This window comes from Myotis myotis, unplaced genomic scaffold, assembly GCF_014108235.1.
Source record: "Myotis myotis isolate mMyoMyo1 unplaced genomic scaffold, mMyoMyo1.p scaffold_m19_p_10, whole genome shotgun sequence".
NCBI lineage: Eukaryota > Metazoa > Chordata > Mammalia > Chiroptera > Vespertilionidae > Myotis > Myotis myotis.
The window spans coordinates 36,434,768-36,461,219 of NW_023416314.1; the positions used below are offsets into that span (position 1 = coordinate 36,434,768).

General features: G+C 39.5%; 2 protein-coding genes across 3 annotated transcripts in view; one reads left to right on the plus strand and one right to left on the minus strand.

Moving 5' to 3' along the window:
- The window catches only part of CLNS1A (chloride nucleotide-sensitive channel 1A), a 29,623-nt gene extending 10,679 nt beyond the window's left edge, over positions 1-18,944 (plus strand). Inside the window, exons 3-8 of one of the 2 annotated variants that reach the window (XM_036324881.1) lie at positions 441-542; positions 4,828-4,929; positions 5,638-5,745; positions 8,197-8,370; positions 13,987-14,077; positions 18,189-18,944. In XM_036324881.1, coding sequence (XP_036180774.1) covers positions 441-542; positions 4,828-4,929; positions 5,638-5,745; positions 8,197-8,370; positions 13,987-14,054 — 554 coding nt within the window. In that variant the 3' untranslated portion in view covers positions 14,055-14,077; positions 18,189-18,944. Of the gene's footprint in view, positions 1-440; positions 543-4,827; positions 4,930-5,637; positions 5,746-8,196; positions 8,371-13,986; positions 14,078-18,188 lie in introns of those variants that run through there. The other variant, XM_036324882.1, reaches the window with a different exon arrangement.
- On the minus strand, positions 15,364-21,794 carry LOC118664186 (c-Myc-binding protein-like). Its single transcript, XM_036324019.1, has 3 exons — positions 21,722-21,794; positions 19,653-19,665; positions 15,364-15,801 (listed from the first exon to the last, which is right to left on the minus strand). The coding sequence occupies exons 1-3, from the start codon at positions 21,792-21,794 to the stop codon at positions 15,426-15,428; spliced, it is 462 nt and encodes a 153-aa protein (XP_036179912.1). The 3' UTR covers positions 15,364-15,425.
- Positions 21,795-26,452: the final 4,658 nt, after the last annotated feature.

Below are 26,452 nucleotides of genomic sequence, written 5' to 3' on the forward strand. Positions count from 1 at the left end.
CCTTTGACCTTGGGTTGTAGTAAGACTTCCACATGAGGTATTGGACACAAAGTTTACTTTCCATCTAAGTAAATGTAACTGTGATTTCATAACCAAGATTACTAGGTATCATGTTTAGTTTAAAGGCATTCATTCATTCATAGAAATGGGAAACCTTAGCGGTACCTTTGTCAGTCAATTCCAAATGCTGATTTGAAATGCCCATAAATAATGTAGAGCACTGCAATTGGTGAATGGCAAAAAATAAGGTTGAAGAGGTAGGGTTCAAATAAACCTAGCTTGAATAAAACTAGATAAAGAGAAAAGCACACTGAATAAGAAGACTCATTAACTTGGTAGGCAAAACATTTTCATCTCTGCACCCCAATTTCCTTTTTTATTTATTAATTTGTTTACTTTTAAAAATATATACATATTTTATTAATTTTTTTTTTTTACAGAGAAGAAGGAAGAGGGATACAGAGTTAGAAACATCGATGAGAGAGAAACATTGATCAACTGCCTCCTGCACACCTCTTACTGGGGACGTGCCCACAACCAAGGTATATGCCCTTGACTGGAATTGAACCTGGGACCTTTCAGTCCACAGGCCGACGCTCTATCCAGAGCCAAACCAGTTAGGGCTAATTTGTTTACTTTTTAATCTTCACCTGAAGATATTTTTCCAGTGATTTCTAGAGAGAGTGGAAGAGAGAAGGAAAGACAGAGAGAAATATCAGTGTGAGAGAAACACATCGATAGGTTGCCTCCTACACGAGCCCGGACCAGGGCCTGGGCCAGGGAAGAGCCTGTAACCTAGGTATGTGCCCCTGACCGGAATCGAACCCAGGACCCTTCAATCTGCAGGCCAACTGCTCTATCCTCTGAGCCAAACCGGTGAGGGCTCTGCACCCCACTTTCATCCAGAAAAATCAGGAGATTATAGTACTCATTAGATCTTAAACCTGGCTGCACATTAGAAACCTGGGGCTCTTGTTAAAAAATGCAAATGTTGGGAGTCCCAAACTAGGAGGTAAGGATTCAGTAGGCTTGGGTAGGCTTTTTTTTTTTTTTTTTTTTAGGTCCTTTAAAATATATGTATATTATTGATTTCAGAGAAGGAGAGAGAGACATCATTGATGAGCGAGAATCATTGATAGGTGCCCGCCTGCACTCCCTCCACTGGAGATCAACCTGGGCATATGCTCTTGACCCGAATCAAACCCAGGACTCTTCAGTCCACAGGCCAATGCTCTGTCTACTGAGCCAAAACGTCTAGTGCTGGGGTAGGCAATGAAAGTATTTGCTCTATAATTATTTTCTTTTAAAATATCTTTTTATTGATTTTAGAGAGGGAGAGAGAGAAACATCAATGATGAGAGAGAATCATTGATTGGCTGCCTCCTGCACCTCCCACATGGGAGTTCAAGCAGGCAACTTGGGTATGTGCCCTGACCAGGAATCAAACTGTGACCTCCTGGTTCATAGGTCAACGTTCAACCACAGCTATGTCGGCTGGGCTATAATTATTTTCTTGAAATTGATGGAGTTAGGACTTTTCTATCTTACTTGGATTACATTTATTTCATTGATTTTCCAGTTCTTTTTTTCTGGAATTCCACTCTTCTCATAAGTTACACATGCTTGGATCCTATTTCCCCAAATTTTGTTCCTTTCATCCTGATTCTCTAAGCTCCAGACTTCTTTTCTCTTTGGCTTACCTCCATATCCTCTTTATTTTTTAAAAATTGTTAATTAAAATTTGGTGTTTTTATTGATTGATTTTAGAAAGAGAAAGGAAAGGAGAAACATCGATTTGTTTTCCACTTATTTATGCATTCATTGGTTGATTCTTGTATGTGCCCTGACTGGGGATAGAACCCACAGCCTGGGACAGTACTCTAACCAACTGAGCTACAGACCAGAGCCTCCATAGGCCTTTCTAAGATAGACCATCAGATTATTGTTAAGGACATTAGATGATTTTTAAAATAACTAAAAATTCATTGCCATTGTTGAAAATTTAGAAATATTCAAAAAGACTGCAAGTATGGCAGCCACTACTATGATGATGAATGTTGGTCATGGTCATTATTTGTAAAAATACTTCATTACATTTCTGTTTATTGCCCTAAGGCAGATTCCTAAGGATACAGGGTTGCCAAAAGTAGGTTTACAGTTGTGAGTATGCAAAACGCAGATTTTATTCTTGTATTACTATTTATTAATTATTATATTTTCTGTATTACGACAAAACCTACTTTTGCCCATCCCTGTATAAAAGAAACTTAATAGTATGTTTGTCTAGAGAGAGAACTAGGGTTGTACCATCTAGATAGACTCTTTCAATTATCTTATTACCAGCATGTATTGTTTTTACAAGTTAAAAAATGATGTTAATTCAGTTATAGAATAATAATTACAGTGTGATACCATTTTTCACCCTCACCCGAGGATATGCTTTTTATTTATTTTAGAGAGAGGAAGGGAGAGAGAGAAAGAGAGAGAGAAACATTGATGTGAGAGGGAAACATCGATCGGCCGCCTCCTGCACACGGCGCCCTGACCGGGAATTGAATCCACAACCCGGGTATGTGCCCCAACCAGGAATGGAACCCATCACTCTTCGGTGTACTGGACGACGCTCTAACCGACCAAGCCACGCCAGCCAGGGCTCATTTTGTTAAAATGCATTGAAATGTTTGGTGGTACTATAGTATTTAACTTTTTATAATTATTTAAAGTTCTCTAATATTTTGTATTGTTTTAAGTTGTTTCTGGAGGATATGTATATTATATTTAACAATATATAACAGAAACAGGACAGAAAAAGTTCTATTTAATTGCTTATTTAAAACAGTAGTGGCCATTTAAATATTTTTCCCTTTTTGCTTATCCTTTTTCATTCTACAGTAAGCTTGTATGACTTATAAAAATAAAAGTTAAAAATTTAGTAGATATCTCCCTATAATTGATTCCTATGAGTAGAATTGTTACATTAAAGGTAATAAACATTTTTAAAGCTCTTAACATATAGTCATATTGCTTTCCAGAAAGCTTATATCAATATATACTTTGAATAGTAGTATATAAGAATACCTTTTCACCTTTATCTGCATGGAGAATCTTAATTGGTTTTAAACATGTTTTATGTTTTGGGAGTCTATTTAAGTATTTTGTTGACTCTTTTCCCCTTATGAAGTAATTAAAACACTGAAAAGTTGACAGAGTAATAAAAATTTTTCCTTATTTAATATCCAGCATTAATTATAACATTTTTCATAGTTATTCTAGTGTTTCAAATAAATAAAAGTACATGAATACTGTTGAAATCCCTTTTGTGTCCTTTCCCATTTCATTCTTTACTCTCTGTCTCTGGAATTAAATGTTATTCTAAAGATGGTATGTGTCCTTCCTGTCTATGCTTTTAGATTTTTACTGAATATATACCTCTAAGCAGTATAATGATTTGGTTTTATGTTTAAAGTTTTAATGTAAGTAGCATTATGTATATTCTGCAACTACCTTTTTCACTGTTTTATTATTTTTTTTATATATTTTATTGTTTTTTTTTTACAGAGAGGAAGGGAGAGGCATAGGGAGCTAGAAACATCGATGAGAGAGAAACATCGATCAGCTGCCTTCTGCACACCCCCTACTGGGGATGTGCCCGCAACCAAGGTACATGCCCTTGACTGGAACCGAACCTGGGACCCTTGAGTCTGCAGGCCAACGCTCTATCCCCTGAGCCAAACTGGTCAGGGCTATATTTTATTTTTTATTTTATTTTATTTTATTTTATTTTCTCGAGGATATGCTTTTTATTGATTTTAGAGAGTGGAAGGGAGCAAGTGAGAGAGAGAAACATCAATTAGTTGCCTCCCGTATGTGCTCCAACTGGGAATCGAACCCACCACCTTTTGGTGTACAGGACAATGCTCCAAGCAACTGAGCCACACCAGCCAGGTCTTTTTAAATGATTTTTTTAAATTTTACTTTTCAATTACAGTTTACATTCAGCATTATTTTGTATTAGTTTTAGGTGTACAGTATAGTTGTTGGATGATTATCTTTTAAAATATATTTTGATACATATAAATTACATTTGTTCATTTTATTAATTTATTTTTTATTGATTTCAGAGAGGAATAAAGAGGAAGAGAGAGATAGAGACATCAATGATGAGAGAGAGTCATTAATCAGCTGCCTCCTGCATGCCCCACACTGGGGATATTGAGCCCAAGTGCCCTGACCAGGAATCGAACCTTGACCTCCTAGTTCATAGGTCAATGCTCAACCATTGAGCTACATCGTCCGGGCAACATATAGTACTTTAATAAACATATATTTGTGTACAAACTCCTTGTGCACACAATATGTGTTTAGACCAGGAATTGCTGGGTAATAGCATTTCCAGAGTGGTTGTAGCAATTTCCACTTCTACCAGCAGCATATGTATGTTCTGTTTGTATTTTTTCTTGCATACAGACTTTGTTAATTTATTTGTTGGGTCAGTTAACTTTTATGGGCTTCGATTCTCATCTGTAGGTTGTTCTTGATGGCATTGGAAAACTGTACTTATTAGAGGCCTGACTGTGTTTCCTCACCCCTGCCATCACCCCGAGGGGACTTGGAATCCCTAGGGCTTAGTGAAGTACAGGGTGACTAGACCAGAGAGACTATCCCAAAGTGTTTTTTAGTTCTAAAATAACTGTGTTCTTGTAATTTGAAGTAAAAATTGAAATTGTAGTATTTAGATAGATCAATAAGCATCCTTTAAGAAATTCTTTTAGGCTTTTTTCCAAAACAAGCAACATCATTAAAAAGTTATTTTTATCCCCTTTATAGAAGAATCAAAAGAATCTGTTACTGATGAAGAAGAGGAAGACAGTGATGATGATGTTGAACCTATTGCTGAATTTAGATTTGTTCCTAGTGATAAATCAGCTTGTGAGTGTTCTATAGAATTGATTCTTTTCTCCTTACATACCAGGTATTCCCCGTTGACACACACACTTTTAGTTTTACCCTCATTACCTCCGTCTGCTTTTTCTTCATTTTAGCATCTATAATATCATTGAGATCCAGATATCTATACATTCATTATAATAAAGATAGTGAATTAACTTTATAGTATAAGAAGCAAATGTACAATTACACAGAATGGGAATAAAAAGATAGTGAATGTATAGTAGCCACCATAGTCTTTCGTGTGCTTTGCGAATGGAGGAATCTGGTTATTTGTATAAACTGTGAAACATAATTTATGATTGAATCTCACCAGATGGAGGGCAGAGGAGTCATGGCAGTTCCAAAGTGGGAGATGTCAGGATAAGCCCTTTTAATGGTGAGGGGCTTCACTCTGATACTAGCAGTCTGACCAGGATTCTCTGACTCTTTTCCTCAGAAAGTCCGACCAGGCATGAAGAGATCTCAATAATATCTTGAAATGAACTCTTACTATTTTGTGACATAACTGCCATGAATCACTTTTCAAGATTGATTCACCTTGAATTTGGCAGGTTTTGTGAATATTGTGACCCTAGCATACCTCTTGTTTACCCATTAAATTTATTTGCACTGTGGGTTATTTAATTAAATTTTAATTGCACATTGGCCAGGAAGAAATATTAATTATAATTTAATTTTCTTGTTCAGTGGAGGCAATGTTCACTGCAATGTGTGAATGCCAGGCTTTGCATCCAGATCCTGAGGATGAAGATTCAGATGATTATGATGGAGAAGAATATGATGTGGAAGCACATGGTTAGTGAAATAAGTTTTTTAAAAGTGTGTGTGTATGTGTGTGTGTGTGTGTGTGTGTGTGTGTCTTTCATTTTAAGCATTTATTTGTAGTAAGGGGTAGGATTTTAGATTTTTTAAAAATGTATTTTTATTGATTTCAGAGAGGAAGGGAGAAGGAGAGAGATAGAAACATCAGTGATGAGAGAGAACCATTGATCAATTGCCTCCTGCACACCCCACACAGGATTGAGCCCCTACCATTAATCAAACTGTGACCTTCTAGTTGATGCTCAACCACTGAGCCATGTTGGCCAGGCCATAAATCTTTATATCTCTGATAAATACCAGTATAATATGATTCTATTATAATGAAAGTGAATGCCATAATTCATGTCTAAGCCAAAATGGAAAAATTTATGGGCTTTCCAAGCTAGATGGGAAAAATAGAGATTATTAGGGTGAAAAGAATGGATAGAGATCAGTAGAAGGAAAGAAAATGGTAGCTAGGAAAGTGGGTAGTCAGGAGAGTCTTTTTAAGTTGATGTAGCTGCCATCAGGGAACAAAACTTCTTCCTTTATCACTTAAAACCTGTATCATCTACAGTTTTATTTAACACATCCCTTTAGACAACTCACTGCCAAAGTTACTTCTTTTTCCCAGAACAGACCTTATTTTTTTTTTATTTTTTTTTTATATATTTTATTAATTTTTTACAGAGAGGAAGGGAGAGAGACAGAGAGTTAGAAACATCGATGAGAGAGAAACATCGATCAGCTGCCTCCTGCACACCCCCTACTGGGGATGTGCCCACAACCAAGGTACATGCCCTTGACCGGAATCGAACCTGGGACCCTTCAGTCCGCAGGCCTTCGCTCCATCCACTGAGCCAAACCGGTTTCGGCAGACCTTATTTATTTAAAGGTATTTTCCCTTCCTCAGACCAGAATGCAGTCAGTAGCTTGGTAAAGAGAGTCTTGTGACTCGAGATGCCCGCTATTCTCTTTTCCCCATGGTCTTGACCTGTGTACCAGTCTGGCTATGCAAAACCCTTTCCTCCATGAATGTTTACTTCTTGGCCTGAGACAAGCTAATTTCTGGCATTTTCTTTCTTTCTTTTTTGCCTTTTCAAGTTTTTATTTTCATACATTTTTTTTGTATTAAAAAGAAAAGCATAATTACCACAAATTACAAAGGACTAAAACAGACTAGAATAATAAATCACTTCAGCCTGGAAAGCAGATACTCTGAATAATATTAATGTTATAATACAAGCTCATTCAAGTATTTTACATTGTTTGTCCTTTTAAGTGATATCCTAGCACATGGTAAAGATAATGTACTATGAGCATAATGTGGAACCTTCTCTGCAAAGCCAGGTGACATGTTTTCCTCTCCAGTGAGAAATGGGCTGCAAGTTCCTATTTTCTCTGCCGCTGCCGTCAACATGGCTGAAGGAGAGGGTGGGGCTGGGGCAAGTCCAAGGACCCTCCACACAGGAGTTACTATGGGGTCCCACTCAGGAGGGCGGCATTTTCTTTTATATAGAGGCCCGGTGCACGAAATTCATGCACGTGTGTGTGTGTGTGTGTGTGTGTGTGTGTGTGTGTGTCCCTCAGCCCAGCCTGCACCCTCTCCAATCTGGGATCCCTCACAATCCAGGACTGCTGGCTTGCCTGCCTACCTGATTGCCCATAACCACTTCTGCCTGTCAGCCTGATCATCCCCTAACCACTCCCTGCCAGCCTGATCGATGCCTAACTGCTCCCCTGCCAGCCCAATTGCCCCTAACTGCCCTCCCCTGCAGGTCTGGTTGCCCCTAACTGCCCTCCCCTGCAGGTCTGGTTCCCCCCAACTGCCCTCCCCTGGAGGCCTGATCACCCACAACTGCCTTCCCCTGCCGGCCATCTTGTGTCCACATGGGGGTGGCCATCTTGTGTGTTGGAGTTATAGTCAGTTTGCATATTACTCTTTTATTAGATAGGATATCTAAACACATCCTCATCTTAGCTAAGATTTTTTTGGATGCTTCTTTCTTAAAAATACTTTTTGCATTTTCCAGAATTTCTTTTTTTTTTTTTTAAGTAGCATCTATTTGAATAAGGAAAAAACCTTCAGTGCCAATTAATGGCAAATTAATTTGCACTCATCTATATATTTTCTACCTTTGAATAACATAAGACCATCTGGCCTCAGGAACACCCTCTTTTCCTTCTAGTTCTTGGACATTTGATTCTTTGGGAATTGCTGTTTCATGACTCACTATCTCTTGTAATCCCTTCTCATTCTAGATGGGCATTTTCTTGATCTCTCTTTTCCAACAGATGGCCTATATATGTGTGTTAAATGAACGTTGGAAAGTATTTTCCGGGAAGCCTTTTTTCACTGTGCCTTGTCTTCAGTAAATGCATTATTGAGTATTTATTCTTCTCCTCATTGTGTTATAATAGCTAAAAAGTCTTTTATTTGTTTAGAACAAGGGCAGGGGGACATCCCTACATTTTACACCTATGAAGAAGGATTATCCCACTTAACTGCCGAAGGCCAGGCCACATTGGAGAGATTAGAAGGAATGCTTTCTCAGTCTGTGAGCAGCCAGTATAACATGGCTGGCGTCCGGACAGAAGATTCAATAAGAGATTATGAAGGTAAGTATCCTTCTTTCTCATCAGTGTGAACAGTTAGATATTCACTTAGGCAACAAGGTCAGCTATGGAGAGACATATATATGTTCTTTTTTTCTTTTAAATATGTTTTTTTAAATTTTTTTTTTCATTTTTTATTGATTTCAGAGAGGAAGGGGGAGAGAGAGAGAGAATCATCAATGATGAGAATCATTGATTGGCTGCCTCCTGCACGCCCACAACCCGGGCATGTGTCCTTGGCCAGAATCGAACCTTGGACTCTTTTTTTTTTTTTTTTTTAATATATTTTATTGATTTTTCACAGAGAGGAAGGGAGAGAGATAGAGAGAGTTAGAAACATCGATGAGAGAGAAACATCGATCAGCTGCCTCTTGCACATCCCCCACCAGGGATGTGCCTGCAACCCAGGTACATGCCCTTGACCGGAATCGAACCCGGGACCTCTCAGTCCGCAGGCTGACGCTCTATCCACTGAGCCAAACCGGTTTCGGCATTAACCTTGGACTCTTTAGTCCGCAGGCCAATGCTCTATCCACTGAGCCAAACCAGCCAGGGCTTAAATATGTTTTTATTGATTTCTTTTTAGAGGAAGGGAGAGGGATAGAGAAATAGAAACATCCCTGATGGGGATCAGGCCTGCAACCTGGGCATATGCCCTGACTGGGAATTGAACTGGTGACCTCTTGGTTCATGGGTCAATTCTCAACCACTGAGCTACACAGTCAGGCCATATATAGGTTCTTTTGGAAACTAAGAGAAATCTCAGAATTAACTTTATAGTGTAGGAAGCAAATGTAGAATTACATAGAATGGGAATACTTGTGTAAATTTTTTAAAACTTTCTTTCCTAGCTACAATTTTTCAAATTGAAAATATTGGGGGGGGGGGGGGGCGGGGGGCACAGGTAAAGGAGAAATGAAAAATCAAGTACAATTCTAATTGAAAACATCTATAAATTTTCTGTTGCATATCTTTCCAGTCTTTTTGTTTGTTTCCTTATGTGTTATATGTGTGTATGCATGCATTGATGCTGCCATCTTTATTTTTAAAATGAATTCCTACATGATGATGTGCAAAACTAGTATAGTCAATTGATTTAAAGGCCAAGGCAGCATTTAAGAAACTTGGGTTCTCTTTCTGTGACCAATATCTGGGCCTTAAACAAGTGGCTTTAAGATGTTTATGTTTTAGCTGTCTCATATTTATAAGCTTCTTTGTAAATATTTTTTCTATTATACAGTTCCCTTTCCTAAGTATCCTAATTAAATTAGATTCTTGAAATATTTTGATTCAGCCTTTACCATTTATTCCCTTATCCAATCCAATACTGAGTTCCATGGATTTTTCTTTTAAATGACTTTTAGATCTCCTTGTTACTACTACTGTTATCTTCCAAACTTAAGCCCTTTTCTTCTCATGCTGGATTTACATAGTACATATTTTGCCCCCACCATCCCTTTCTCCAGCTCACTGTGCCATATTAATCTGAGAACACTCTGTTACCCCTATATAAAGCTATCTCCTCTAGTGTTTGCCTGATGCTCACCATATAAAGTTCAAACTTGTTATTCTGAGGAGGAAACCCTGTTTTTGCCTTAAATATTTCTAGTCTTGTTCCTACTACCCTCGATAAAACATTTAGATGGTGTTCTTATGTGCCAGCCCCTGATTTAAGCACATGACAAATATTTACTCAAATAGTCCTTCCAAGAACCCTTTATGGCAGACGTGTTATGATCTCCATTTTACGCATGAAGAAACTCAGACACAAAAAGGTCACAAAGCGTGCTTCATGCCAAATCCTATATAATAAAGAGCTAATATGCTAATTAGACTGGACAGTGGGACACCTTCCGGAATGACCTTCCTTAATGACCTGTAGGTGGGGGGTGGGGCCTTGCGGTTGCGAGGCAGCTGGGGCTACCCCCATCGATCGCCCTGCAGAGGGTGGCGGCAGCTGGGGCTTGGGGCTGCGAGGGCCGAGCCCCTTGCACGAATTTTGTGCATCGGGCCTCTAGTAGCTAATAAGTGGTGAGAGGATTAAATGAGCTAATCTGCAAAAATAATATACCAAGCACTGTTATAAGCACTTCTTGTATCTTGCATGTGTTTAATATCCTATCTAACAAAGAGGGAATATGCTAATTGACCCTCACATTGTCGCAAAAGATGGCGCCCACAGCCAGTAAGGAGGGACTATGCTAATTGAATGGCCTGACCTCAAAGATGCTGGTATCCACAGCCAGTAAGGAGGGAATATGCTAATTGACTGCCATGCCCTCAAAGATGGCAGTGCCCACAGCCACAGATGGTGGTGTCCAGTCCCCTCAGCCCCACAGGGGCGGCAGGTGGCCGCTCCGCGCGCCTGCCTCCGGAGTCCCCCAGTCCCCTCAGCACCCCAGATGCCCATGGCCGGCCCGAGGCGCAGGTAACCAGGGCTGGCCGAGGCTTGCGCTGCCAGCAGTGGCAGCAGCAGAGGTGTGATGGGGGTGTCGCCTTCCCCTGATTGCCAGGTGGCCTCCCACCCCTGAGGGCTCCTGGACTGTGAGAGGGGGCAGGCTGGGCTGAGGGGACCCCCTCCCCTCCAGTGCATGAATTTTCATGCGCCAGGCCTCTAGTATGTTAATATTTTGCATTGCTACAGAATTTTAATGCTTTTAATTTTTGGTGACATAGAATATTAAAGTGTTACTATCTTTTTCTTTTATTGCAGTGGTTCTCAACCTTCCTAATGCCGCGACCCCTTAATACAATTCCTCATGTTGTGGTGACCCCCCAGCCATAAAATTATTGTCGTTGATACTTCATAACTGTAATTTTGCTACTGTTACGAGTTGTAATGTAAATATCTGATATGCAGGATGTATTTTCAGGGGTTGCAACCCACAGGTTGAGAACCGCTGTTTTATTGGTACATTTAAGTTTCTTTCATAATGCTGTGATCAACATCTCTGTACACATAGCACATTGACCTAGGGATCTTGAAGTTCTGGGATATTTTAGTTTAGAAAATTTAGGCTGTGTTATTCCTTGTGTCTCCTCTCCATTTTAAGCATTGGCCAATAAATCTCTAATATAGGCTTTAGGGTGAGATGGCTCAGATGATTTCTAGTGCCCTACCAAACTCTTAGTTGAAAGAATGCAAGATGTTACCTTTTTATTATAGTGATTGGAGAGTGCTCCTGACCATAGAAAAGCCTTTCATCATTGAAGGTTTTTGTTTTTTTTTTTTAATTTTAAAATCCCTTATTTAATGCTTTGTAACAAGTTGATTTTAAGATCTCAAACACTTTGCTAAAGTGAGATTTTTTGGAACTTTTATTTCTAAGTCTTATTAGCATATTGAGAGTTACTGTTACTTGTATATGAAACTTTAGCCTATACCCGTGTTTGGCAAACCACGGCTCGCAAGCCACATGCGGCTCTTTGGCCCCTTAAGTGTGGCTCTTCCACAAAATATCACGTGCGGGCGCGCACATACAGTGCGATTGAAACTTTGTGGCTCATGTGCAGAAGTCGGTATTTTGTGGAAGAGCCAGTATTTTTGTGGAAGAGCCACACTCGGGGCCAAAGAGCCACATGTGGCTCACGAGCCACGGTTTGCCGAGCCGCAGTTTGCCGACCACTGGATACCATTCCCCATCTTCTAAACTCCTGAAGTTTATCACTCTTTTTGACATTTATTTATTTAGTCAATTTGACCTTTTCTTATTTTAGAAAAATATATTTGTAAAAATTTAAAATAAAAATTGCATATATTTAAGATATATAATGTGTTTTGATATACATACATAGTGAAACGATTACTATATCAAACTAGATCCCATCTCCATGCATAGTTATCTTTTGGTGTCTATGTTTGTAGTGGGAACACCTGAGATCTGTTTTAGTAATTTCAGTCTTTTTGCTATTTAAGCATATGTACTATCTACCAGTGACATTTCCATGCTTTGTGTGCTTATGTTAAATGTTTTTGTTTTGTTTTTTAGCTACTGTGCCAGGTATAGAGAATATGGCAGTGCCCAAGAGAGATGAAGTTATTATCTTCATATCAATTTTAGAGGAGAGAAAAATAAAATTATTGGGCAGTTACAGTTTATTGTGGTATAGCGTTGAGATACAGGGGAAGCTTGAATAGCTGTGGAATCAGAGGCTGGACCCTTCATCCAGCCTGGATAGTCAGGGAGAAAATCACACTTCATGGAATAAGTTACATCTAAACCATGATCTGGAAGATGAATAAAAATGACCCTGGTGAAGAGGGATGGCATACAGGTTGGGGAGAGAGGCAGGTAAAAGGGTCATCCATGTGCTAACTGAGAACTGAAAGTAGTTCATTATGTCTGCGACTCTGAGAGTGAAGGGTAGTTATAGCAACAGATAAATAAGGAACTTGAAGCTCTGTTAAAGAGTTTCAACCTTATGCTTAGGTCTGTGGGAAGCCATGGAAAATTTTTAGTTTGATTAGTGTTTCTCTGGCTATGCTATGGAAAATTAGTTGCAGAGGGAAATACTGGAGGAAAGAAGAGAAACCCTGTTAAGTAACTTAAGTCTTTAGTTAGATGAGAGGTAGTGGCTCAAATTAGGTAGTAGCACGGAATGTCAAAAAAACTTAACAGATTTGGGAGATATTCAAAAGATAGAATCAACAGAAGTTAGAGCTGTGGTGGGAGTTTCTGCATTGGGCATGTAAGAGGTATCCTTTAGCAAGACAGGAAAGAAGCATTTTCTGTGTGGAAAGATGATGAGTTAATTTAGATACATGTTACATTTTTATGCCCTGCTGGTGTCCAGATGGTGCAGTGCCAGGGGGCAGCAGGCAGAAGCCATATTGTGGGCTGGAGAGTTGGGTAAATGGAAGCTGAGTTGAGGAGGTGGAGACAGGAAGTGTGGACAGCTCTTTCCAGAGGGCTTTTCTTTACTTGTCCTAACCTCCTCTCCCTTTAAAAAAATGAGATGAGATAAATAGGAAAAGCGAGAACCTTGCTTTACTTTGTCTTGTCTATTGAATTATGTCAAAGCTCTGTGAGGATAGGACTTTATACTTTAAAAAAAAAAAAAGTTGTACAGAAATTTCTAGCACAGTTCTGTGAAGAATGAACAATTATAACTGTGTTTGGAAATTCCTACGTTATGTTAGTGTTGAGACTGAGAATTTACAAAGTAAATGTTAAGTGTTTAGACTCATTTTACTTTAGCCTAAATCCACAGGTGGCATTTTTCTTTCTCAATGTGTTTCTTTATACTTGAATTTTCAAAATAGCAACTCTTACCAACAGAGGGCACTAGCTTCCTTCTGGTCAAAGTAGAAGCTGAATCTTTTCCTGATTAAAGTGCTCTGTAGCCGAAACCGGTTTGGCTCAGTGGATAGAGCGTCGGCCTGCGGACTGAAGGGTCCTAGGTTCGATTCCGGTCAAGGGCATGTACCTGGGTAGCGGGCACATCCCCAATAGGAGATGTGCAGGAGGTGGCTGATCGATGTTTCTCTCTCATCGATGTTTCTGACTCTCTATCTCTCTCCCTTCCTCTCTGTAAAAAATCAATAAAATATATTTAAAAAAAAATAAAAAATAAAGTGCTCTGTAGACTTTGTTCAGCGGTCAATTTCTTTTTCTTCAGATGGGATGGAGGTAGACACTACACCCACGGTTGCTGGACAGTTTGAGGATGCAGATGTTGATCACTGAAAATGATTTTATGTTGCTTTGGGGTAAGTAGTTTATTTTTCCCTTGTCACTGAACATGAAAATCCTTCCTAATAATTAATTTTTATTTTCATAATTCAGGAGGATTGTATAAAATGAGCAGTTTGGAAAAAAGTAATCCATTCCTGACATTATTGAAAATTATGTGTGTGGTGTTTTCTCTAAGAAATCAAGGTCTGCAAGCATGGTGATGTTCAGGTTGATAAACATTTACCGAGCATTTAACACATGCCAAGCACTGAGAGTATATGGAAGATTAAGATACACCCATCTTCAGTGAACTGAGGAGAATGACATTAGCCCTTTATTCAGAAATAGAGCGCTCCCTGGCTGGCTCAGGTGGGAGCTGCAAAGCCTGAGATCATGTCCTGGTCTGCTCTTGAGTCACCTTTCCCCATTTGTGACTTGAAATCTTAATATTTTCATCAGAAAATACAAGCAGAGATTTGCTGCAACTCACTGCTATTCAAATCAGGGAGGAAGTAGGAGCAATTTCAAACTTAGTTAAGCTTCTACTCATAATCTTGTGTTGGCTTCTCTACTTCTGAAAATAATGGCAGACCAAGGTCCTGGGCACCTGACTGTTCAAGGTTGATTTGCCAAACCATAACAAGTCCACATACAGTTGTCCAAAAGTTACCATTTCCAAATTGTTTCATACCTGCTTTTCCTGACTAGTACAAGAGCTCACTGCCCATTTTCTCCCCTCTGATCTTCTCATGAGCTTTGTCTGTATTTTGTTCCTCCCGCGCCCCCCCTCCCCAAGAATATAGTGCTTTACCATTTATAAATCTTTCACACACATTCCACTTGACCTTCACAACAACCCTGTGAGGTAGGCAGCACAGATATTATTCTCAAGTAACAGATGTGGAAAGTGAATTTCAGAGCAGTTAATTGATGTACCCAAGGTTCTACAGTTAGTAAATAATTTGTATTAATATCAGTCTTTGGCCTAAAAATTCAGCACCCAACCTCCCCTCATACTTGCCCTACCTACTTCACAGGGATAATGAAGATAAAATGAATTCAAGGCTAGAAGAATATTTTGAGAGAAAAAAGCACTATATAATTATACCAGCAAACTATAATTTTCCTCTATATATGGCTTATTCTCCTTCTCATCCCCTGTCACGCACAGGGAAGGGTAGCGGTCGTACGCCAATTACCATGTTTCTCTTTTATTAGATAGGATGTGTTTATAACAGTTAAAGTGTGATAGGTGAATTTAACATATATATATAGATATAGATATAAAAGTTCTATAACATCTGTTCAGAAAAGATTATATACTATACAAACTATACAAGTCTTACAAAACATTCTTCAGTGTCTTTTCAACTGAGAAGAATCCTATTCAGCACGCTTCTCCTGAGGTGGTTCATACTGAGCAAGCTTTGCTTTCAGTTTTTTATTTTCTTCTACAATAGCTTCATATTTCTCTTTCATTTCTGCCAATTCTAGACGAAGCAGCTCTATTTCTGGATTTTCTGGGGTAGCAGCTCCTAAGTGATGCTTTAAAAAATCCAAAGCACCATTAGGTTTCTCTGGTTCTTCATATAAGGCTACCAATACCTTGGTCAGCGTGTTCAGCACTCCTGACTTCTCCAAGTATCTCTGGAATTGCTCATGCTTCGAGTCGGCGGCTTTGTAATGGGCCGTAGTGACAGCGGCAGTGGCGTAGCTGGCGCCGGAGACCGTGGCTGGCGGGCTCTGAGCAGCCTTGTTCCTTTTTTTTTTTTTTTTTGCTACATGTTACTCTGAGAAATCAGTTGTCCTTTGCCAGCTTAAACATCGCAACTGAATGTTAGATAATAACTAACCCTCTGTACACCATAAGCGTCTGTAGACGCAAACTTTGCATATCAACTCTGGTCGACCAATTTTAAAATCAGGCTTGTTAGTGACATCTCTGGGTTTGTAAAGAAAATTCTGATAACTTAATTTCGTATGTATTCCAGTGCATATGGAAGAAATTCCAATATCGACATATAGGGCCGCACTCAGACGCACGAGAGATAAACACTGCGACACTTGAGATTTTTTTTGTTCATTGTGACACTTGAGATTTGTTTGTGTTATTGTAAATTTCACACCTAAAATGGTAAACATGGTGCGCATTCTTCATTATTTTTTTACAGATTTTGTCTTTGGAGCATCAACAAAATTTATTGTTTTTGAGGCTTTATGTGTTGACTGTTTATTTTTATTTCGTACTCGCTTTTGTTGATATTTCCATAGAATTGAAAATTGTCATGATTTTATTATTGAATTTATCGTTGTAATATATTATATTGTGCAAATAAAATTCAATCCTCATAAATGGCATCAGATGAAGAAATAATCGAACCAAGCACTTCATAAGAAGATGACATCCTTTATTCAACTCCAAAGTCAGATGATTTTTTTTAAATTCAAAATATCGTGTGTGGGGATGTTTCCATTTTGGACGCGTGGCAGTTAATAGGTTAAAGGTTATGTAACTAGTTCATATCATACAGAGCCAAGACTAATAATCCTAGTCCTTCCTTATAAGCTCTAAGATTTTCACATTAAGTTACTATCCCTTTTCTCTATAGTATCCTGCCTCTGATCTGATAGCATTTTCTTGAATACTAGCTTTCTTCCAGTCTTTAAAATGCTACTTAAGTCCAGGTCTTTATTAAAACAGGTAGTAATAGCATGGCAAGATTTATATATTTTGACTTGACTTTTCTACTATTGTCAGGCATCTAATTAGGTTGTGAGATCCATTATCCAAGTTCCATTTACCCTCTAAATTATTGCCATTATGAATATAACATTGCTTTTTTAAAAAAATATATTTTTATTGATTTCAGAGAGGAAGGGAGAGGGAGAGAGAGATAGAAACATCAATGATGAGAGAGAATCATTGATTTGTTACCTCCTGCACGCCCCCAACTGGGGATCAAGCCTGCAACCTGGGCATGTGTCCTTGACCAGAATCGAACCTGGGACCCTTCAGTCCACAGGCTGATGCTCCATCCACTGAGCCAAACCACTAGGGCATAACATTGCTTCTTATGCTCACCATGTTTTCATCTCAGGTGCTGCCAGGTGACCTATCAGAAAATATTCTCTTAGAGTCCTTTTCCTTTTTTAAGTACTCAATTTTTATTTTTGCAACATTTACTTCTGTCATTGGTAGCCATACAGTCTAAAATTAGCAATGTCTCCTCTACAGTTAACTAAAAAATTATATTCATATTGCTGGAGCTCTGTTAACTTTAATTTTCATATCTCATAGTTTCAGATGCCATCACTTCAGCATTTTATTTCATGGGAACTCTTTTGGTACAAACTTAATTCTTCCCTTTTGTGTTACATTTTATTTATCATGTTCTTTATAGCATGTTGGTTTTTCAGTTCAGTAGTACTTTTTATATCTTATTGAAAATGGAAAACAGATTTTTTTGATTTGGCTTTCACATATTTCTTCCTGAAAAGTAGACTAGAGAACACCAACCACTCTATTAATTATGAGAAACTCATTTGGTCTGTCACTAATGGTTGCACAAATGGGATGTCATTCCAGTTCCCAGGAGAGAATTTGTAGGATACTCTGTAATGTAATTTTATGGTGAAATAACCATAAAATAGCCACAAACTTCTAATGAGGTGATTTGTTTTCTATTCATTTTATGCTACAGCTGGAGCTGAGAGATATTTTATTCATCAGGTTTATGCAAGTTCTTCATGTGGATAATTGACCTGAATTTCAAACAATGCCTGTATATTTTTAATCACTTAAAATTGTGTTTGCCTTTAAGGAATGAGCAAGGATTAATTAGAGTGTTTATGAAACAATTAAAATTTTCAAGATAGTGGAACCTCGGACCTCTCAACACATGAGATGGGGTGAAGGGGAAGACACATGAATGGTGGAATCTCAACCCTACCACATACTGGCTCTGTGTCTTTGGACAAGGCATATAACTTCTCTAATCCTCAGTTTCCTCATCTGAAAAAAGGGGATGATGGCATGTTGCAATGACTGAGATGTAATAATATCTAAGTCTGGTGGCACTCTTGACTAGGTGTTCAATAAATAACAGCTATTATTATTACAAACACTGTAAACCTTTTGTTTTTCAGATTCTGCTCATAACTGTAGGAGAGAACTTGGTGCCTTTTCCTCTGTGGAGTGGGTGTTGATGAAAATATTTTTCCTTCTCCAAAACTTCCTGAACCAGTTCTTTCTTGAGACAGACTGTATGAGACAACAAGTTGTCACCAGCAGAAGAAACTATGACCTTTATTAACCAAGGTGAATTTACTTAACCAAGAGGGTATTTGTAGTTTATCTTTTATCCCCAAATTTTCTGTGTCTAGGTACCTTCTGAGTAGGCCTATAATTCCTGCCTTCAGTGTATGTATCTTCCGTAACCTAGCAGGGGTATGTGGTGAAAATGCACGGGCACTTAGGGGATGGAAGAGAGGCTGAATCTAAGACCCCTTTAGGGCCTAAGGACACCCTTACCCTTAAGAAAGAAAGACTAAGATCTCAGATGAATCAGGCCTCTGCTCGTTCTCCACAGGGGTGAGGATCTTTTTACTATTGGGACCCAGATTAATTAATTCAGGCATCTCTAGGGACCCTTTTTGGAAACATCCCAGCCACACATACTAACACAAGTGCTGCTTCTGACTAGCTTTGCTCCTTTCACCGTGTTTCACCAGTCTGTTCTGTTATAGCTTCTTAGGTTATGTTACATCCTTTCATTTGTAGCCTCTTCATTCAGTTTCTGTAGCAGAACACATGAAATTGGGATGAAGTCCTCAAAGTACTCCACATGATAATTGTTTTGTCTTTGTAATAGCTTAACAAATAAATCTAGGTTTTCTATGTTATTGTACTCTCATTCTTGACTAAAACCATTAATGGGAAATGTTGTTTTTTTTTTAATGTTGGCAAAAATGAGAATCTTGTTGGTCTTATTTTTGTTTGACTTCTGAGAATATGAACATGAAATGAGTAAGGAAGTGTGTCATTAAAGCTTCTGGCAGATATTTAGTAGGGCAAAGATTTAACACATTTTAAGGAATTTCTGCTTCTTCCACTTGATTTGGAGTAATTTCTTCTAGCATACTTATCAACTCAGTTTGTATTTACAGATTTATGCTTGAACTTCAGTACCATTATTTGACTTTAAAAATAAGGTTAGAAAAGCTGTTTGGAATCACTTGGCTAGTTAGTGACTAAACTTTGTCATCACTAAGCCCGGTTTTATTTTCAATACTTTCCCTTGGTTTCCCTCATCCTTCATGGTAGACTGAAAAGAAAGTAATTTTTCTTTTTCTGACCCTCTCAGAAATACCAAATTTGTTACAATAGGCAAGTGAAAGGGCCACTCGGAATGGACACTGGAATGTACTGAGACCTTCATACCAACTACTGTCCTGAGTTCTCTACATATGTTATGCATATACTATTCATAACTACATACGAGGAAGAGATATTTTTATTGCTCTACTTTAGAGATGAGGAAATGGTTTAATTGAGAGGCAAAGTAACACTTAGTATCATAGAGAGAGTGAGCTGGGATTTTTAAGCCTTACCATCTACCAGGAGCTGAAAGGAAACACAGACTGCTATAAATCTCAGCAGCACTCACTCTGTCCTAGACATTTACCCATTTCAGTAAACAGGGTATTCTTATGCATGGGTTGATTTTAGAAATTCTATTTGGGTACCATTTTATTTATTCATTCATTCATTCAATAAAAGAATGTTTATTTAGAAAGTCACAGAGGTAGAAGTGAACCGTAGAAGAAAGGGGCCCAAGAAACAAAAGTTACAGAGGCAAAAGAAGGGCCCTTGAAGTTTAGGAGGAAGAGGCCAGGGAAACTGACGTTGAGGAAGGGGGTGGGGAAAGATGCTGACGTGTTCTAGAGAGAGAGCCACCCTTTAATCCCCCTCCCCTTTTTTAAAAATATGTTTTTATTGATTTTAGAGAGGAAGGGAGAGGGGGAGAGAGAGAGAAACATCAATGATGAGGGAATCACTGATAACCTGCCTCTTGCACACCCCACACTGGGGATCAAGTCCACAACCCAGGCATGTGCCATTACCGGGAATTGAACCATGACATTCTGATTCATAGGTCGCTGCTCAACCACGGAGGCATGCCAGCAGGGCTTGAGTTCCTTTTTAAAATCATGTTTACAGACTTGTAATCCTAACTTTTAGTGAAATATAAAGGTCTCTGATAACATGCCAACAAAATGTCAAGAAGATTCTGCTCATTGTGTTTCCTATGGGCACTGCTGTGCTCGGCCTGGTATTGTGGATAATATACTCAACTAAGATGTAGGAGGCCAAGCATCTCCTGGCGGGGCAGACAAGATGCAAAGAGTCACCTGTCACATTCTGTAATACCAGTCAGTTGCACCCACGGGAGAAAATAGGAGAAGGAGTGAGAAAGAGATTAGGTCAGACTTCTAAAAAGTGAAATTCATAATTATCAGGAAGCCAGCATTTCTTGATTCTATTTGAGTTTAATGTTAGGGTTGCTAGAATTGTTTCATTTCTTGGTATAGAACAAATTCAAAGAAAGGCATAGACATTGTCTGCCCATATGCGAGCCATCTAAAATATTCCTAATAGCTAGGACTAGTGGTCATCTCCTAGATTCTGTCGTTTTTAACATATATTCATTAAGATATGATGCCAGCACGTTTCCTCCTCCCTCCTTGTAGGTTATGCATTTTGAGATCTTGTTAGGATCTTTACCAATATTAGTAAAAAGATTATGCACAGGTTATCATAATATGTAGTCCTTTACTTTTAGAAATGGACAAGTGTGATTACTCATTGCTCAGAAAGAGATTTGCATTTGTTTTACCTGCAGGATTTCAGATAGTAGCACTACTGTATAACTAACTCATGCAAATCCCATTTTATAAGTGTTTCTAGAATGGCTGAATCTACATCTGCTATCCATCTGTGGCTAATATATAGTAATTGAATTCTAAGCAAATCTCTTATGAAGGTTCTAATAGAATTATTGCCGTCCATTGCCAAAGAAGCTGAAACAAGCATTTTTGGTAGAATCTCACACTGTCTGCTTATTGATACATTAGGGGCCCAGCGCATAAATTTGTGCACCTTGAAAGGAACTGTGGGCTGCGAGGCTGCGGTGGGCACAGGGGTGGGTCTTGGTCCATCCTCAGCGCCCCCGCCCTGCCCCTCCTGCAGCCGTCCCCAATCCCCTGTCTGCCGGCAGCCCTGCTCCCATCACTCCCATGCACTGACGGCACACGTCCTGCTCACGCCCACTGACGGCACAGAGCAATTGGGACCAGTGCCAGCAATGGGTGCAAGCGGGGTTTGTGCCAGCAGTGGATTCAAGTGGTGGCTCTGGCGCCAGCAGCTGGTGTGAGCAGGGCCATCTTGGCAGCGGGTACAAGAGGTGGCTCTTGGCCCCAATCACACCCGCTGGTGGCACCGAGCAATTGGGGCTGGTGCTGGGTGCCGGCAGTGGGTGCAAGTGGGGCTGGCACTGGCAGCAGGTGTGAGCACTGGGTAGGACCACAGGGCACAGGAGCAAAGAATTTTCAGTAACCACCAGAGGCTCACCCCGATGACATGAACTGGCGCCCTGCTTTGGTCTGGCATCCCCACTCACCTCCTCCACTATCCCTCTGCAACTGATGCCTGCCATGTTCCACGCTCTGCCACCTGCTGCCGTTGCCTGCCATGGTCCGTGTACACCCCCTGGTGGTCAGCACACGTCATAGCGACCGGTTGTTCCACTGTTCAGTCTATTTGCATATTAGGGTTTTATATATATACATAAAGCCAATATGTAGTATCAGGTAGCTCATAGTTTCAGATGGGAAATCAGCCTTTTAGGAGTACAGTGGACCTAATTTTTTATTTGTTTTTAACATAATTTTAAGAAGATAAAAAAGAGAAATGGAACCTGGGGATAAGTCTAAATAAAAGTGAATACAAGTTAACTAATTCTTAGGATTTCTTTTTTTATTTTATTTTAAAGATATATGAATCACTAATATACACAGAACAACAGTGCCTAGAAAATGGCCCAATAAATGTTAATTATTACCAGTAGTAGTAATTCTTTTTATAACTGAAAGGAGAAGCTTAAAATATAACATTAACTCATCTCTAAGAAACCTGAAATATAAAAATCCACTGAGCAATTAAAATATATGTGGTGAAATCTGAATTTTTCTCACAGGACCTAAGGACTTCACTGCATGTCTCTACTGCTCTACAAACAGGTCTGATGTAGCCGAGCATCTAGTTTCTAGGCAAGCCACAGGTTAGAAAAGGAGAAAGGAACGTTTGTGTCCGGCATAGCAATAGCAGTAAAAAGCTGATAGAATTATGACGAAAAGCAAATATATGTATTACAAAAAAATACAACAGTCTAAGCCTTTATAGCTGCATGGTGCAAATTTGAGGATAGTGCAGCAATTTATGTTCATAAAAGTATGACCAAAATTATGAGCCCAAGTTCTGGTTGTAATTGGGCAAATATAAGCAGAAAAAATTTATTCGAAGCCTATCTGGTAGTTCACAAATGGATAGCAGCTAGGAGTGGTTTACATAAGATGTTTGATTCCTCTGTTGCTGTTAGACTGATTTCTTAATGGCCTCCATGTCTTTGAGTCACCACAGAGTCCTGGTTGGCACTGTGTGTGTTGCCAGGGACAGAAGATGAGTGGCCCCATCAGCTTCTGTAGTGGGAGGGCATTTCCCCTGCCCAGATTCTTACAATGGAAGATTAACCCAAATAGAAGGATGCTTGGATGCTGGCTTGCAAAAAGTTTATAGCTATCTACTGCAACCCCAAGTTTTTAAAAAGTACTTCAACAAATTGGAATTGTATATAGTAAAAGTAAAGAAAGCTTGTTTTTTTTGTTCATCATCACCTGAGGGTATTTTTTTTCATTGATTTTTAGAGTGGGAGGGTGGGGAAGAGACAGTGATGTGAGAGACACATCGATTGGTTGCTTCCCGCGTGCCCCAACTGAGGCCAGGGATGGCACCTGCAACTGAGGTACATGCCTTTGACCGGAATCTAACCCATGACCCTTCAGTCCATGGGTTGATGGACGCTCTTACCATTGAGCCAAACCAGCTAGGGCAAGAAAAGTTTTTATGAAAACTGAGGGACACATTATTTGTCAAAATACACATGTTCTGTGATCTAGAACAGCGGTTCTCAACCTGTGGGTCGCGACCCCTTTGGCAGTCGAACTACCCTTTCACAGGGGTCGCCTAAGACCATCCTGGATATCAGATATTTACATTACGATTCATAACAGTAGCAACATTACAGTTATGAAGTAGCAATGAAAATAATTTTATGGTTGGGGGTCACCACAACATGAGGAACTGTACTTAAAGGGCCAGAAGGTTGAGAACCACTGATCTAGAAAATCCACTTAAAGAAATTTATCCTATACATAGTTTGCACATTAGTAAAGGTTATATATGCAAGGATATTAATTACAATTTTATTTGTAAAAGTAAGACTGAAAACCTCATTGTTTATAATTAGGTATGGATCAATTTGCAGTACAGTTTAAGGGTTAGAAAATTATCCTTAAAAGGAGTTAGGTAATACTTATGTATTGATACTGAATAAGCTCCAAGATATATTAAATGGAAAAGATCAAGATGCAAAGATATTTTATATAGAAGACATGGGGCCAGCTGGCATGCTTGTGAATACATGAGATACCTCTGGAAGGACATAAGAAAGTGGTTATAGTTATTTCTGGTAGAAATAGGAGATGAAGAGGAGGGGGAATTTGGAAACAAGCAGATATGAATAGAAGTTAAGGCCATATGAAGATGGAAGAGTGTAGTAATGGATCTACAAGCCAAGGAATTCCTGGGGCTACCAGAAGCTAAGAGAAGCCTGGAATAGGTCTAGGACCTTTAGAGGGAATGTGGGCCTGCTAACACCTTCGTCTTGGGCTTCTGGCCTCAAGAACTATGAGACAGTATACTTCTAAACCACCCAGCTTGTGGCACTTTGTTATGGCTGCATGTGAAAACAAATACACCCCCCCCCCACACACACACACACACACACGCACACAGTCTTTTTTTTAAACTGAGGGATAGGAAATGGGGCTATATATATGTTCTCTTTTTTAAAAAAAATGTTTTTATTGTTTTCTAGAGCGTAGGAGAGAGAGAAACATCTATAGGCTGCTTCCTTCAAACCCCCTATTGGGGATAGAGCCCACAACCCGAGCATATGCCCTGATCGGGAATCGAACTGGCGAGCTCTTGGTGCATGGGTCCATGCTCAGCCACTAAACCGGACTGGCTGGGCTGTTCTGAAATTTTTTTGGCATGTTAAATTAAACACATGTCCGTATATTCACGTGCAGTGAGGAAATAAAATTATACAAATACAACTGAAGCTTCTTTTGTATTCCCCCAATCCCAGTCCCTCTTCAGAGGTCACCATCACTATTCCAAATTTGGTATTTATTATAACTCTATTTTTGCCACATATATATGTATGTATCCTATTAATACTGTACATGATTGGGTTCCATATTTTTAAATTTGTATTGGTTGAATCCTTCTGTTGCTTTTTTTTTTTTTTAAATATATTTTATTGATTTTTTACAGAGAGGAAGGGAGAGAGATAGAGAGTTAAAAACATCGATGAGAGAGAAACATCGATCAGCTGCCTCCTGCACATCTCCCACTGGGGATATGCCCGCAACCCAGGTACATGCCCTTGACCGGAATCAAACCTGGGACCTTTCAGTCCACAGGCTGACGCTCTATCCACTGAGCCAAACCGGTTTCGGCCCTTCTGTTGCTTTTACTGTGTAACACTTTGAGAGTTTTATCCAAGTTAGGCAGCTGTATAGCACAGTTCGTCCATCCTCTTGATGGGCATTTAAGGTTCGTTATTCATTAAAGTAATGCTGCATTGAATATTCATATGCATGTCTTATGCACATGTGTGTGTTTCTCTATCACATTAGCTTACATTCTTCTCATTATGCCTACCATAAGTGCATTTCCCATAGGACCCACAAACATTTATTTCTGCTAATCCCAGAAATAAAAAATACTTGTGTAAATCTTAAACTTGGTTAGATTTTGCTCAACTGTTCTCTGAAAAGAATGTGGTGACTTACACTTCCACAGTCTGCCCTTGTACTATATTCTGGATACTAATCTCCTACTCTGTCATCTGTCTATCATTCATTTCATGAGCCCCACGCTCAATTGTCTTCAAGAGGAGAGACTTATTCATAAACTGTTAACATGTACACACACATTATATATACAAATATACATATATATATATACATACATATATATATATATATATTTAATTTTAGAGAGAGGAAAGGAGAGGGGGAGAGTGCTGGGGTCCAACCCCAGCAGGTCCAGGGGTTCCCATAGGTGTGGACGGAGTCGGCAAAGAATGAATGACACGGAGGCAGCGTTCAGGTGATCATCATAGCCACGTTCTCTAGCCAGGTTCTGTAGCCAGCATCTCCAGCCAAGTTCTGTCTAGGTTCTCCAGCCAGGATCTCCAGCCAAGTTCTGTCCGGGTTCTCTTGCCATGTTCTCTAGCTAGGTTCTCCAGCCAGGTTCGGTTGCCAGGTTCTCCAGCCAGGTTCTGTAGCCATCTTCCCTCACTAGGTTCTCCAGCCAGGTTCTGTCCAGGTTCTCTTGCCATGTTCTATCCAGGTTCTGTAGCCAGGTTCTGTCTCTAGGTTCTGTGTCCTGTTGTCTTGTTACATCTGTATTTATACCAATTGATTCCAATCCTATCAATCTCTATTCCAAAGGTTAGGGCGTTTCTTATCTCCATTCCAGGGAGTAAAGATTATGTAGCTTAAGCGTGATTGTTTGTAGTTAAAGTGATTAACTACCCGCCTGGCAATTAGTTAAGGGGTTTTATCCCCTCCCTAACTTCAGGGAAAAATCCCTACCTGGGGAAACAACCTTTCTCTGAGAGGTGCCTTCGTTAAAACACATAGCACCAAGAAGGTTAGCAAACATATTAAGAACAGTATGCCATACACACCAGATCCCTTGAAACATATGCTGTGCAGATGTTTCTTTCCTGCAGCGACTGTGTCAAGCAGCAAGGATGGACCGGCTTCGGGCAAGAGAGAAAGAAACACTGACTGGTTGCCTCCTGACTGCACCCTGACTGGGACTAAACCTGCAACCTGAGCATGTGCCCCGACTGGGAATTGAACCAAACCTGAGACCCCTTGGTGCACGGATGACGCTCAACCAACTAAGCCACACCGGCCAGGGCAACATGCACATTTCTGTTAACTGGTCTCTAAGTTATGGAATTAACATTTGGACATTTGAAATTTGCTTGTTT